The sequence below is a fragment of the Tauraco erythrolophus genome, chromosome 17, assembly GCF_009769465.1.
Source record: "Tauraco erythrolophus isolate bTauEry1 chromosome 17, bTauEry1.pri, whole genome shotgun sequence".
Classification (NCBI taxonomy): domain Eukaryota; kingdom Metazoa; phylum Chordata; class Aves; order Musophagiformes; family Musophagidae; genus Tauraco; species Tauraco erythrolophus.
Window position 1 is genome coordinate 7,130,216 of NC_141481.1, and position 15,400 is coordinate 7,145,615.

At 38.2% G+C, this 15,400-nt stretch overlaps 1 protein-coding gene across 1 annotated transcript in view; it reads left to right on the forward strand.

The window, feature by feature from the left end:
* OTOA (otoancorin) overlaps positions 1 to 15,400 on the forward strand; it is a 43,153-nt gene that overhangs the window by 9,755 nt on the left and 17,998 nt on the right. Inside the window, 11 exon segments of the mRNA XM_086622484.1 lie at positions 1,543 to 1,666; positions 2,042 to 2,257; positions 2,802 to 2,969; positions 3,282 to 3,422; positions 4,043 to 4,098; positions 4,473 to 4,590; positions 5,117 to 5,190; positions 6,703 to 6,838; positions 8,191 to 8,381; positions 10,526 to 10,619; positions 12,752 to 12,878. Coding sequence (XP_086478610.1) covers positions 1,543 to 1,666; positions 2,042 to 2,257; positions 2,802 to 2,969; positions 3,282 to 3,422; positions 4,043 to 4,098; positions 4,473 to 4,590; positions 5,117 to 5,190; positions 6,703 to 6,838; positions 8,191 to 8,381; positions 10,526 to 10,619; positions 12,752 to 12,878 — 1,445 coding nt within the window.

Genomic DNA, 15,400 nt, shown 5'->3' on the forward strand with positions numbered 1-15,400 from the left:
AAATTTCAATGTCAGAAATCTTAAAAATTATTTTACTGCTCATGAGAGGTGCTGCATTTTCACAGATGAGAACTGTCATGCTCCATAATCCTTAATATATTCCATTTTTACAACACACTTATTTTATATTACTCATTTTAACCATACTGATGATTTAAATGCACTTTTACTTTTAAGAAGTGGTATTATTCATTGCTGCTAATCCCAAAGGAGATGAAGTGCTCTTGGTGGCTATGCAATAATGCATCAGAAGGTAATTATTTGTTATAAAAATGCAGTTACAGATGTTTCTTTGATTTGTGTGTTAGTTTGATGATGTCCCATGAATTCAGATGGGCTGCTGAAGCAGTGTTTTGTTATATGGCTAAGCAGGTTCTTGTTGAGGGACCAGAGGAACTAAAAGCTACACCTTTCTGCACTGCAGAATTTTACTGGGTTTATGATAGTGCTGCAGCATTGTCTGCTGTTGATTTAGTTCACATCTGGATGTTATTGCCTAGACTCTGCCTATGCCTGTAGCATTGAATTGCTAAAAAACAGAGACTGTAGCAGGAAGGCTGGGCTTTGTAGGTTCTTGTCCTGTGTAAATTGTGAAAGCAAAGGCTAGTTGTTTGCAGTGACAGAGAATTGATTCAGACTTCCTACAAACAAATTCATCACCATCACTATGAAGTTTAAAGTCCAGAGAGAGCGATGCACAGTTCAGACCTCCTTTGCAGGACTGCAGGTAATGGCAGTAAATAAGCACAAGGCCCAAGTCAGAAGGCCATCTGCAGCAGGTGCTTGCCCTTGGTGTTAGGAGTCCTTCTCTCCACCAGAGATTGTGGTTGTGCTTAATGTAAATGCTGACTTTATTATTACAGCGTGGGTACTAGGAAGGAAAATGAGTTCCACATCTGGTTCACAACACTGCCTTGCAAACTGCTGCGCTGGCACAGCTAAGAGTGAGCCTCAGCGCGTTTTCTCCTGGCCAGTGTTGAATTGGATGGGTCTCCATCCATCGGCCAGTCATATGTTTGATGTGGAATACAGCAGGCTTTGTTTAAACCTGAAATGATAAAGAGGCTATGTAATGCTCTAGCTGCTGCTCTGACAGGTGAATGAGTTATATTGCATGTGAAATCCAAGCAGGATTTAGAGTTCAAAACATCCAATCAATCCAGATAAGAACTCAGCAAGCCACTTCTAGAGACTTATTTAGTCCTCCATCCTTTTCAAAGCAGAGATTATACTGCAAATTCTGCCAAGGGGGGTGGAGTCGTTAGCTGGGAAAATCCGGCCATGGACAAATGGAACCAGCAAAGGTGAATTTTTGACAGCACAAGCAATCTACGTAGAGTTCAGCTGAATGCAAAGAGCAGTGCATGTGTCTCATACCCAAATTTCAGGCCATGTGAAGTTTTAAAGATTGCAGCTTAAGTCACTAGTGACAGAAATGACTGGAGTTTTGAGCACAAGTAGGGTATGTCATACTGTATTTCACTTTCCTGAGAATGACACCTTTTATGTCAGAAGTTAGCTAATGTATTTTCTTCTGTATAGGCTAGGTTTATTGGTTTGCTTTTATGATGATGTGGAACAGATGGATGCTGCTGTGGCCCAGGCTTTGCTTCATCAAATGATTAAATGCAATCAATTAAGAGGTTTCCAGGCTGAGGTTCAGAAGGTAGGTACAATGCTTGTTCTTCTTGCCTAACCTAATCCTGAAAACAGAGGAGGAGGGACTTTATTCTTCAATTTGGAAAGAAAAGAGTGAAAAATGACTGGGATCTAAGAAATAAGTGGAAATAGTTCTCGATCATTTAATGCAAGAATAAAAGCCTTTTTTAGTTTTTTTTACAGTGCCCATTCATTTCTTATTCTGCTTCATCCTGTTCCTTAGTCCTTTCACAACTGTGGTTCTGTTTTTGAATTTTTATGAAGTATGCGGTCACTAAACGGTTGCCAATGCCTATTCCAGAAACTCCAGATAAAGTTTTGGGTGATAATGAAAACCGATTCTTGGCAGATTTTTATTTCTGCTTTTTTTTGTTCATTTTAGCTCAAATCTCAACTCCTGAACATTGCCATGCAAAACCAGACACTGAATGATATCCTTGGATCTCTGTCAGATGCTGTGGTTGGGCTAACTTCAAGTCAGCTGGAATCTTTATCACCTGAAGCAGTGCATAATGCTATTGCAACATTAAACCGAGTCTCTGGGTGGGCAAAAAGCCAAGTTATGATTTTATCCAGTAGATACCTCTCTTATGAAAAGGTACCTTTGATAACAGCTTTCCTACCTTCTATGTTTAAAAGTGAAATCGCTTTTTCTCAACCATAACCATAGATTTTGAAAAGTTCAGTACAAGAGTTCTTTTTAGTACTGTTAGTTGTCTGAAAATTTTGTTTAAATCAGATAAAAGTATCCAAGACTGTACTTCCCAAAGTAATTTTCTAGTAATGGAGAGAAGGACTATTTGCATTTGGCAGTTATGTACATTATTTTGTCTGTATCACTGCCCTAGGCAGAATTTGTATGATCAGAGATTCTAAACTATGTATTCAAATGTACTGTAATGGAAGGAATCAGTCATCTCTGAAGTTTTAAAAAAAAGAGGCATCTGAGAAAATTGTTCCATTTGTTCCCTGCACAGTCTTGTCTGAATTGAAAGAAATCTGAGGAAAGTGCATCCCCAGGCAAGAAATGTATGAAGTGTTCAACAATAATAGTTTTGATTTATTTATTAACTTTTACTGTTAAATATATCTACTGTGCACAAGCCAGAAAACCTTGTTTCTTTGTGCTGTTATCTCTGCAGGTTTTGTCATTTTATAATGTTAGTCAAATGGGCGCATTGGTAACTGGTATTAGCACCCAGTCATTCTACAACATGAACCCAAAGGAGCTTTCTCAGATTATTCGAGGCACAACATCCCAATACTTATCTGACTTATCACCTGCACAACAGCAAGGGATCCTCAGGAAGGTGATTATAAACTCAAGCGTATATAGCAGGTTCTTTCTGCACAAGAGCACAATAACCAGATATGCAGAGCATGATTTAAAATGTCACCGAGGTACGCGTTTTAGCTCAATGGTTAATACTTCCATTGTTTTTTCTGAACTCTGATTATATTTTGAAGGCTGTCTCTTGCTTAGTCCTGCGGCATTTTTAATACTGACATGTTTTGCTTTATCCTCTTAAGAGAAATATTACACAGAATAGAAAGAAGGGCAAATCCTGTAAATCTAAGCATCGGTTCTGAAATGCCATGTATTTATCTGTTCCTCTTTTTAGATAGCTGCATCTGGAGATTTTTCTTCATCAGTCAAAGATATACAAGGAGCTTTCTTTAAAGAAATATCTCTTTCTGATTTATGGAAGCAGACTGGATATAATTCTTCAATGATGAAAGAAAAAGAACTTAGAAGAAGCCAGGTAAAAATTATTACGCAGTTCCCATTCCACTGCATTAGTATGATGGGAGAATAGGAGAAGCATTGTAATGCATACGTGTTCAAGGAACATAGGTAAAAGGAAGAAACTGCCTCAAACATATCTTGACATCAACAACCAGAGCTCACTTAGAGCCTAGGCAGCATTGTGAGACAACGTTACAGAAAGAGAAGCATTAATATGCTGAGTTTAAAAGTCTCCAAGATTCTGCCACATGAATTTTCTCTTTCAAGTACTGTATACTAGACATTTGCATGTACAATCAGCCCTTTGGGTCTGTCCTAAAGATGTGTCTCTGCATCCCAAAGAGATGCAAGGTTGGACCAGGTGGTCTCCAGAGGTCCCTTCAAACCTAGATTATTCTGTGGTTGTGTGCCATGAACATGTTTAACATCATCTCGTAGTGCCAGTCAGTGATGTCCTTGTCTTGTGAAGAAGAAATTCAGCACTGGATGCCAAACCTTTTGGTTGGCCAAACTGGACCACAGGAATGCCTTTAGTGTACATAAGAGAGTTAAGCATACAAAAATTTTGCAGTAGTTATTGCCTCTTACGACTGAATTACCTAAGCTTAACTTTAAATATGTTGGATTTCATTTCAGGCTTTGTATCTGTATGAATTACTGTCTAAGAAAAACTATCCTGTTGACCTGCTAAGGTATGGATGATAGTCTTGTAACGGAGTTTAAGTCTAGTTTTGTGATGAGAGCGACTTTGAGGTAAACATAAACACTGTATGATTATTTTGTACTCTTATGTTTATTCATTCCTTAGTACCACAGGATAATTCACCTTCCTCATGGATGGTCTTTAAATCTGAAATCTGAATCAAAGCATTGCAGAGGTTTTAGTATTTTAAGGCCTAGTCAATATTTTTCAATTTGACTACATTTTTACTTTCAATAACCGTTCGATTACAAGAAAGGGGAAGGAGAGGTGGTCAAGAAACCGTATCTTAGGACATGATTGTGGGAAGTAAGGACTAGATCCTGCTTAAATATTTGAAAAATTGAACTTTGCTTTTCCTATCAGCACAGGACAGCTTGTGAAAGGAGTAACTTGTCAACTCATTGAAACTATGGACACAGACTTTTTTTTAAACACTTTTAAATTCTTTGAAAAGAATCTTCATCTGCTTTCTCCCTATCAGGTAAAACCAAAAAAAGACTTTGTGTCCATAAGCATATTGCCTAATATCCAAACTGTAGGTAAATGAGAATTTGGTTAATTCTGGTTTTGTGGTGTTTTGTTGTTTGTTTTTTTTCCCCAAATCTTGTCTGTGTTAACTTAACTGTTAGCGTATTTCATTTAAATCTTTTATGTGTGAATTTGTCTGTTATCAATAGTTCACTTTGACAATTTTGTTTGTCACTTACAAATTTCAAGAAATTCCTACAGTCCTAACTTGCTAATTCATTAGTAATCTGTTTGGAAATATACATAAGTTTCAAAAACATAAAAATGCTGTCATGCACCCAAATATAGGATATTTCATCTCTGATGTTTATAAAAAGAAAACTCTAAACAACTTTAAAAAAGCCAAAGAAAAATGTTTTCTGAAGATAATAGGCAGAGTTTTATATATGCTGATTTATAAGCTGTAATAAACAAACTGTATTTTCATTATTCCTCAAAATTTCCAAATGTTTAAGATCTTAAATTTTTGTTGCTTTTAGGTTAATTGTTTAGCTTGGAAGTTTTGGAAAGTCTCCAATGCATCTATTCCTCCTTTCCTTTTATTGGTGCTTCCGTAAGTTACATCTTCCAACATCTTAAGTTAACTGCATTCTTAGCAGTGCATTCAGAGTAGTCCTTCTGAACACTTTTTTTTAACAACCTTTTCAGTCCTAAGAAAACCGATGATTCAAACAAATGGTGATTTATAAAAAGCAGTCACTGACTGACACCCAAACGTGTGTCAAGTGAAAGCTGGTAATACCTGATGTCTTTCAGTGTAGCCCATTTTCGTCACACTGTGGATTCCGTTGCATCCCTGACATCAGCCCTCCTTGGAGTGCTCTGTGCGCAGACTGCATCACGGTGCAGAGGGGTGTCAGCAATGAAGAAGCTTATAATGTTGCTGCTTATACTGTTGCTGGTGTCTGCTAAAATAGAGGGGTTAATCCATTGGGCTTTCTTGAGCATAATTGTTTAGAATCACAAAACTAACTTAAATGTAGTTTATGCTGGATTTTTTTTTTCTTTTTTCTTTTTTTTCTTCCTCTAGGTTGTGAGGCTTGGTTTGCTTATTTGTTTAGGATATTTTTTGATAGTGGATATGTAAGACATAGCCATTGGGTACTGGTCAGGCATATTGCTCTGTATGGGTAAAAACATTTCAGTGTGTTTAAAAACATTTTTGTAAGTTAGCAAAACTTTGCATTATGTGAATAGCCAAGTAATATTCAGTGACAGCTTTTTTCCTTAGAAAAAAAATAATAATTGTACCCTGATAGGAACTCCTGAGTTGTACAACTTGTTAATTCCCCTTGTCTTTATTTCTTTCTTCCTACATGCTTAAAGGGATAAAAGGGAATGAAAACTATTCTTTTCCTGGAATGTTTTTAATTAGAAAAAAGTAAGAAAATAAAAGGATTCTGTTTAAAAAGGCATTACTCTATTTAAAAACAATCAAATAATAATAGACTTTAATACAAGGATTTCTACAAACAGCAGCACCAAGTTATTTGGCCAACAATTGCATGATGCGTGTTTGGGGCCATCAGTAGGCCGACAAACCCTGGTTAGGCTGAGCTTGCGCAGCTTTGAGATGTGCCTTTATTTGTAAAGGCTGCCTGCTACTCTGGATGGAGAAGAGCATCATTTTGTTTAATTTGGCAAGCCTTCTTGGATTTTGATAAAAAGGAAGCCTACCCTGAAACTACTTGTTATTCTTAACCCGCCCACCACATCTTCATCCATCAGAGAATTATTCCTAATAAAAAGGAGAAAGGGGAAAAATTTCTGAACTGTAGACGGTCTTGTTTCATATGGTGTTAAAGCATCTCAGAGCACTTTCATCCACTTGTGGCTGTTTATAACCCTTAGCCATTTTTTAAAGTGAGGTTGATGTGCTGATGAACTGGAAGAAAAGATAAAGTAAAATGTGGAGTGATTGCAACTTTTCTGGCCTGGCCAGTTTGTAATTTTTCAAGTCCAGACTTGTCTCTGAATTTTTCCATCATCACAGATTTTATGGGTGTGGTTATGGGTGTATGAAGGTCAGGTTTACATTCTGAGACCATTTGAATTCTTTCTGCAGAATTGAGTACCTGGAGTATGTCTCAGGCCCTTTGTGTGTCCCGTTCATTGAAAGTCTGGGGAAGACTGAGATGGACCTTTTGAATCCAAGCCTTCACAAAAAGAACGCTGTCCTGCAAAAAGTACAGGAGTGCTTGGTAGGTATGGCTAGGAGGGGTCAGGAGTGCAGGGGGAGCTGCAAAAAAAGTGATCTGTAATTAGCCACTGACAATTCCAAAGTTAGTGAGTGGTTGATTAGTTTTCTCTCCCTTTATTGTCATTTGGTGCATCACAAAGTTATCCTGCCTACTTATACTCTCCAGTCCACATGCATACGTTCATGGTCTGCTGTATACAGACAGCAACCTGAGACACAGGCTCTCCTGCTGTGCGTTTGTGTGGTGAAACCACAGCTGATGGACTCAGAGAGCCCAAAAGGGAATAGCACAGCGTGCTAATTTCTTCATCGCCACAAGCAAGAGCAGTTTAGACTATTGCTTAGCTCAGAGGAGCTCTTAATGCCAAGGCCCTAAGCAACCTGCTGTAGCTGACCTGATTTGAGTAGGGGGGTCAGACAGGTGACCTCCAGAGGTCCCCTCCAAACTCAGCCATTCTGTGTTTCTCTTTGCAGATATTACTGCACTGCATTTCATACAGTAATGTCAGTCACCATCTACATAAATTCTTGACTTACCCATCTATATTGTTATAGTTTTTTTGTATACTGTTTCAATTTTATTGTTCTCTGCCTAAGGAAACCTTTTTATAGCTTCCTTAACAATTTTCCTTGTCTCCATGCGTGTTTCAAACTGTTCTCATGAAATGTCATTGCTGACCACAGTGAACTGGCCGGGACAGCCTGGAGCTGACCCCTTTGCACCTGCAGCTCTTCCCCCTTGCTCCAAGTGATGCTAGTCCTGTAGAGCTGTGTGTGGCATAGGAAACTTCACGGGAGAGGTGGTGGCACCAGGAGGATTTTGTGGCTTCTGCTGTCTGGGATCTGCAGCAGTCACCAGTTTTTAGGAGAAACTGCTTCTTTGATGTAGCTGTGAATGTTCAGGTCCTTATACATAGTAACCAGCCCTGTAATCCCTAGTGTTTTGGAAGTTGCTTGAGAAACCCCTCAGAGCTAAGCCTTCTGACAGCAAGAGCTTGTGGCCCCTTTGCCAGGCAGAACGGCACCACCTCTGCAGGTATTGGGTGGTCACTTGGATATAGAGATTGTGGCAGGAGATTTAGTTTTAATTATTTTTTATGCGTACTTCAATATGGAATAACGAATACACTGAAAGCCCTGACCAGTGCTTCTTAGATACCACCAGTTGCAATGGTAAAAGCAAAAAATATAAAGCAGTCTCAGCAGAAATTGTAGATTAAGTTACCAGTGCATACTGTTGTGTCTTTGTTCCTTAAAGGGTCACAGAGCTTAAATGTGTTGTGATACAGTTGAGTGACACAGGGCAAGAGCCAAGATCAGCTCTGCCAACAAGGTAAATGCTTCTTGTTTCAGAACGGCTCCATTGCTGATGAATATGATGTTGACCTACTTGGAAATCTAATCTGCTACTTACCTCCAGACTTTCTACATGGCAGGATGTCCCTGAAGGCAATGGCAACCGCCCTTCATCAATTCAAACTCTGCCAACAGCTCAGCCACGAGCAGAAGACTGAAATTAAATACAAACTCCTCAAGTTATATGGGTAAGGCATTAGATACACCACCTTGCTTATGCTGATGGTTAAGCCATGCAAATACCAGCCGTTTGCTTTACCCAGATAGAACTGCAATTAAAACAACACAAAGCAGCTTCTATCACTGGCTGAGCTTGCAGTCTCTGTCCACTAGAATGACATTTCTGTTCTTGTGTGTAACATGATAAGTGTGGAACAAAATACAACCCCAGGGACACCCTGCATGACTTAAGTCCCACAGGAAAAGGAGAGAAAGTGTAGTGTTTGAGGGAAGGCAGGAAAACAGACTCTCTGGCATGGCAAGAGAAAGTGCATTACAGGCAAAGAATGGCGCAGAAATGCAAAGAATGGGAAAATGGAAGTGGGATGCTTAGTGTGCTGGTGTGAGAAGAGAAACAGAGATGACTGCAAGCACCTGTGGCAATGGAAAACAGCTAGAGAAGAAGCAGAGGGATCTAAAGTTCAACCAACTGAAGCAACAAAGCAGGCAGCATGTTAGATGTCATTAATGACTCAGATTAGGAGGCTGATTGGAACCACCCTTCTGTATCAGTCAGAAAAAACAAAGCTGTCCTTTATCTGGTGAGAATATACTGTTTCTCTCACATTGTGTCTTAGAAGTGTCTTGCATTTGAAAAGGGAGACTGAATCCATAGTCTAACCATCCCCTCAGCACCAAAGTCTGTCACTTGATCCACCTAATCGTTTTAGTTGCTCATTCAGCTTCCTTCTAGTCAGCATTTTTCTAGTAATGAAATAGCTGTATTTTCCACCAGATCCCATCCCTGCATTAATCTTGGTACAGATTCATTTTTATTGAATCATGACACACTGCTAAGTAATGTTTTATTTTATTTTATTTTGTTTTGTTTTATTTTATTCTATTTTATTTTGTTTTGTTTTATTTTATTTAGAAAATATTTGTCTAGTCTAACATCCTTATAGTGGAGCAACAAACCAAATAAAGTTTTCTGTGAGAACATGCACTAGTAACAGATTTGTTACTACCATCTTCTTCATGCTCTTTCAGGCTGAAAATTCTTAAGTCAACCACCAACTGGGCTGGCTAACATTTGTCAGATTTGTATGAAACAAACAGGCCAAACCTGGACAGTGCTAAGCTACATACATTTTGAAACACCCAGCACCACTCAGAACTGAACTTGAACTTAATTTTTAAGACCTGAAATTCCTACAAACAATTTAGCATGTTGTTTCAAGAGATATTGTACCTATCATAGAACTGCTCTTTCATACAGAAATGGCATAGGTGTCTTTAGATGTGGCTCTCCAAGGTGTTAGATCTGCCTTCCATAGCTCTTGACATTACAGATGAATGAAATAGACAGTAAAAAAACAGACCTAAAAAGGTATGGATTTAAATCTTCTGTTCCATCACCTATGTTTCATGTTTCTGTCCCTTAGTTTTAAAAAGGCAACATTAACAGCAGACTGGTGCCACACTGAGTTACCTTCCTGAGTTGTTTAGTGAACTCAATCTTTCCAGAATGAGGGGAGACTGTCCACTACCAAGTGTGCATGGACCTGTTTTTCAGAAACATTGAGCACCCGCAGCTCCTGCTGACATCAGGGAAAGTTACAGTTGCCCAAAACCAGCCTCTGTACACCTGCAAATAGTTCAATATTGGAACAGAGAGGGTTAAATTTATAAGGAAGTATGGGCAAGTATTGCTTGCTTGAAGTATTAGCCGCATTGGTCCTTAGGATAAGATTCTTGGAAAAAGGATGGTTTCATTTTTGTTATGAGGTTTCCAATTCTCTTTTGATACCATTTTGCAGAGTACTATTGCAGTATGAACCTGATAGAAAATGGTAAATTTTCTTTTAAAAAAAGAATGATTTCTTCTTGCTTGAACACTGTCATGCTAAGAATACTGTGACTACTGAGAGAGAGTGAGCTCCATCACCACGATATTTGAAGGCTTTATCTGAATATATTGAGAATTCCACTAATGCTCTATATATCACAGAGAGATGATAAAATGCAATCTGGTGTTAATAAGCATGGATAATCACATTGGCACCAAAGTCTGTGTTTCCTATATGCTGCAGTATAAGACAAACTCTGAAGTTTAGTACAATTTTGATTGCAAAAATTCTTCATAAATATAATTTTCAAAATATTTCTTCAGCTCCCCAAACAACTGGACAGCTGAAACAACAGTAGATGTTGGGCCATTCATAGCTCTGCTGTCAAAAGAGGAATTAAACATCCTTGCTGGAAAGGTATGTTTTTATTACAGTTTTTAAATGTGTAAAAGATAATGTTAGAATTTGAATTTGTGAATGTTCTAATGCAGTCTCAATTATGTAACCTGAATGCTCAACTGGGTAAATAATTCTCTTGGATAGGAAATATATGTTAATGTTTCATACATTCTTGACTCTAGCAAAATTTCTCAGATTTCTTCTTGAAAGTAATGGTAGTATAAAAAATTATTTGCATGTATACTATGATAATTGTATGTTGTCATGTAGAAAATAAAAAAAAGTGTGTTTATAGTGGCGCAGACTCAAACATTTTTAGTACTTTATACCTTGCAGTGTTGTTTCCTCCATTCCCCTGCCTTCCAACCATAAAAGTTATGTTTCTTATCCTCTTAATAATGGGATAATACTGATCAAATTAGCATTTACGTATGTGGCCCTTTGCCCTAGGGCCAGTGTAGCACACACGACGATAACTGATGGCCTCAGCGTTGCACTTTGTAGTTTCTTTGCCCTCTTTGGTTCTTATAATCTTATAGTTTTCTGTACAGGAGTGAACTATACTGGAATGAGGAATTCATTCTTCAGCAGAAATATGTAAGCACAGTCAGCTACTTTCCTCAGGAGGTAATGATTATAATTGACCAAATAGAATAGAACTCTTCAACTGAAAGGAAAGTGTCTAGCAGGGTGGAAGAAAGAGGTCACAAAAACCTAAAAAAGGTGAACAGGTTAAAGTTATTTCTCATCATTTAATTGGGTCGCTATCCTCAATTCTTATACTCACCTGGCAAATTTAAGACAAACTAAATAACGTACTTGCCGTACCGCACATACTGAAACGGTGAAACTCATTTGCTACAGGAGGGTCTGGACACAGACTCCAATCAGGCAGTGCTCAGGTGTTGCCAGAAGCTGAGAAGGGCATACAAGAAGGAGAATCACCCAGAATTTGCTTTTTTTCTAGTTTTTTTCCCACTAAAACATATGCTGTTGACCTTTCAGTAGCAGCCAATTTACTCTCCTTTTCTGAAACATTTGCACAAATAGGAAGGAGGCTGAGCTGTTACTAACCCCTACTTTGCTGAGGTCTGCACAAGTCTTTCTCTGTAAATTGATTCGTTTTAAAAGAGAGAAAGAAGTCTTATTTATTCTTTCTTTTCGTTTGAAGTTCCCAGGTATCATTTACAAATAGCAAAGACAATTGGACCAATTTCTTCAGCTGAAGAGCTTCTATCAACTGTATTTGAATCTATCTCCAATGCCACTGCCAACATTGAATCATCTCTCACCAGACCTGGTCAGTATTTCACCTGGTACCTGTGCAAAGTGCCAGATGTGATGGTGCAGTTCAAACAGACTTTTTGTTTCACCTTGTCATCAAAGGCACTCTGGAAAGCTAGGCAATAAAATACTTTTTATTCCATCAAATAGCTTAAAAAGGTTCAGACTTTTAGCAAAAACAGTGAGAGTCTTCGTTCTGTTGCCCATAGTTGTCTGATGTCTTGACCAATTGCTGAAACACTTAATTTCGTTACAGGATTGCATAGTTAAGCATCTCCTGGAATGTTCCTGAGTGCACAAAGGAAAAAGATGAATTATTTGAATTAGAAGGTTTTGTTTATTTTTACTTTTTGGGGTTTTTTTTACTTTCCTTTATAATCTAAGTGAAAATCCTTAAATTAAAAACCTGTGAAGGTGACAAGTTAACTGTTGTGCCAGAAGATTGCACATATTTAATCCTTTGCCAGACGTGGGCATATGTTGACTCGACTGTTCTTAAATCTGACATCAGTGGCACTTTTTTTGTCTGTCCAAATGGACAAAGTTTGTTATAATCTAAAAGGTATTTTAATTAGCAACCAAAATAATCTATTAGAATATCCAGTGACAAGTGGATCATTTTGTTTATATAGGGTACATACTTTGACTGTTATATTATTACAAAAACTGTATTCTTTCTTTTACTTGAAATTCACCCATGCAGAATTTTTAAGCTATGCTGTCCTGTGCCATGGAAAACAACCCTGCTGGGGAGAGGGGCTTTTGAAAAGCACGAATGTGAATTTAGACCTCAATAATTTCAAGGAGTTTGGTACTGTCTGCCTTTATGTCTTTAAAAATCTCCCCATTGGTTCTCTGCTTAACAGAATACAGGTTCAAGCTCTCAGCAAGCCCTGCGCCATGATGGAAATCCATCTGCTTGTATACCAGCAACTCTGAATGATGACTGTGTGTCTCTGGGAATTAATTTGCTCCTGATAATGCTGTATTCATGTACAGAGAGAGACAGAGGATGTTCTACAGAGTTGTATTTTTGCATAGCCTGCAAAAACCCATGACCTCTGTTGATCAGAGGCGTCATTACACAATTATCATGCTCTAAAAAAGCAGAATCGAGCTGGTGGAATAGCAGAGTATTAGTCCATCTGTATGCATGAAATTCACTCTTCCTTGAACAAGTAAACCATCAGATCATAAATCATATTTCTGTAGAAACGGTCCACAGGACTGAAGGTTCAGCATCAGGTATTTCAGTATGCTTGTGTCCTTACATGTGCTTTTTTAGAGGTCTAGGTCACAACAACGTGAATCCCAAAGACTTCTCTCATCAGACTAACCCACTTCCAGTGCAGTTGCAGAGCTGTCTCATCTGCATTGCAAGACCAATATAAACCTGCCAGTGAAGCTAATGATCTTTGTCAAAGGATAACAGGGATCCAAGCCTATGGAGGCTTTTCATTCTTCGCTTAGGGTGCACAAGCTCAGCTGAGGGGAGTCTGAGAGTTGAAAAATTGAAGGATTTTTTGTGCTAGTCTAAGAAGAAGTGTGGTATTGAAATTCTGTTACCAAACGTAATCTTACCAGCTCCACACAACTCACACGGTTGTTTCAATAAGGAAGTTAGTTTTATGACTGATTTGTAAATCACTAGAAAATCGGGTATTATGAAAATGGCTCTAGAATAACTCTGATGCTCTTCATGCCACTAACCTTACGTTTTACATTTCCCACAGTCCAGTTGTGAGCTAATGTTAATAACAGTAACAATTACCAGTGATGGAGTTCTTACATCTATGTCTACATCAAGATAAAAACAAAGGTGGTGCTTAAGGCAAGATGGAACATGTGAGATAAAACTCAGGAGTTGTGTGTCCGAGATGCTACCAGAAAGCACTGGCAGTGCTGGAAAAAGAATTCAAGTTGTTTGCCTCAAGCATTGAGATGTTTAATACATTTTATATATAATATGTTCTTCATCAAACTAAATGTGATTATATAGCAAAAGGAAAGTAGCATCAGATACAGGAAGCAAAGCCAGGAGCCTAATTAGTATTTCCCTCTGTAACCACACCAACGTATCTGGTGTAACAAATAATAAAATCAATGTTTTTTCCAAGAAGACAAAATATTAGGTTTTCATGACTTGGGGAAGGGAACAGCATTGTGTCTGGATGGGTAGTATTTACATGATAAAAGCTGACCTTTCGCAGCAGGGGAAAGTGAAACAATGCAGCTTCACAAGAGGGCGGTGTAAAGGGAGAGCAGAACATCAGCTGGTACAGTGGAAGCTGAACAACGTTTTCGTTTGCTCAACAGATTCAATCTTTTCAGTGTTCTACCCACTGCTGCAGCTTCCTTTGATGCAAATAAATCCCTCCTCTGCCTCCTTTCAAAGTACAAATCTACTCTGTACGTCCTCGCCTAATTTATTTATCTGGGGGAGCTTAGCTCAGACACAGCATCTGTGAAATACTTGCTTTTTACTGGTAATGACCGTATCTGAAGACATGTTGGGATTATTTGGTTTAGATAATTATTTAATAATGTTTTCCTAAATTAGTGGCTGGAGAGAGAGCAGTAAGCAACCACATTAGGATACTAATTTCTGCTTTCCATCAATATTAGAGGTAGATTATGCCAACAAAGACCAGGATTCATTAAAACACACAATGGAAACTGTCTCCTCTGATCGTGCATAGGGCGAGAACCTGACCGTAAAGAAGATTTTTAAATGGAGTTTGTCTGTCCAAACAGTTCTGTTGTAAGTGAACAGCCCTTCCCAGATCCTGACATTTTAACAACATGCTTGACATAAGGAACAAGCACTGTGCTTCTCTGACACATCCAGCTTCTGTCTTCACCTTGTTTAAATGTCAGGCAAGTCTTACAAGACATACATCTTTGTCAGGGTATTTCAGAGTACAAGGACCTCTCATGTCTGTTACTTTCCTGTTGAGCTGGATTCACGTAAGTGCTGTTTGAACATGGAGAAGTTTATTCAGCTGCAACATTTTTTTTGTGAACAGTGGCATAGCTATATGGAGACTTCCACCAAGGTCATCTGAAGATTTACATTTCGTTCTTACTGAAGTAAGGCTCCCAGCAAACAGTGGTTTTACCTCAGAATAAGCTCTTGCCTGGGTTTTGATGCTTTTAGGGAATTAGACTTGAAAGAAACTTGCAAGATACTGGTTACTTTTATTGCACACATCCAGATTTTAGTTTTATTGTGACATCCTATATTGTAACTGTTCTGAAATATATGTCTGCTCCTATTTTCTTTTCCAGCATGCACTGCCTTTGGAGGACAAAGAATATAACCAATTTCTTGCAAGTTAGGCAAATTCTAGTTTTATATCCAGGATGTTAACTATGTAAATATTTAAAGAAATTATTTCATTGCAAGATAATTAATTTATCAATATCACATCAGCTACAGTTAATTCATAGTCTATCACCCTCTTAAATCTCTGTATTGCTTTGATTTCTTTTTTTCAGTCTCCTTGAAGAAAACT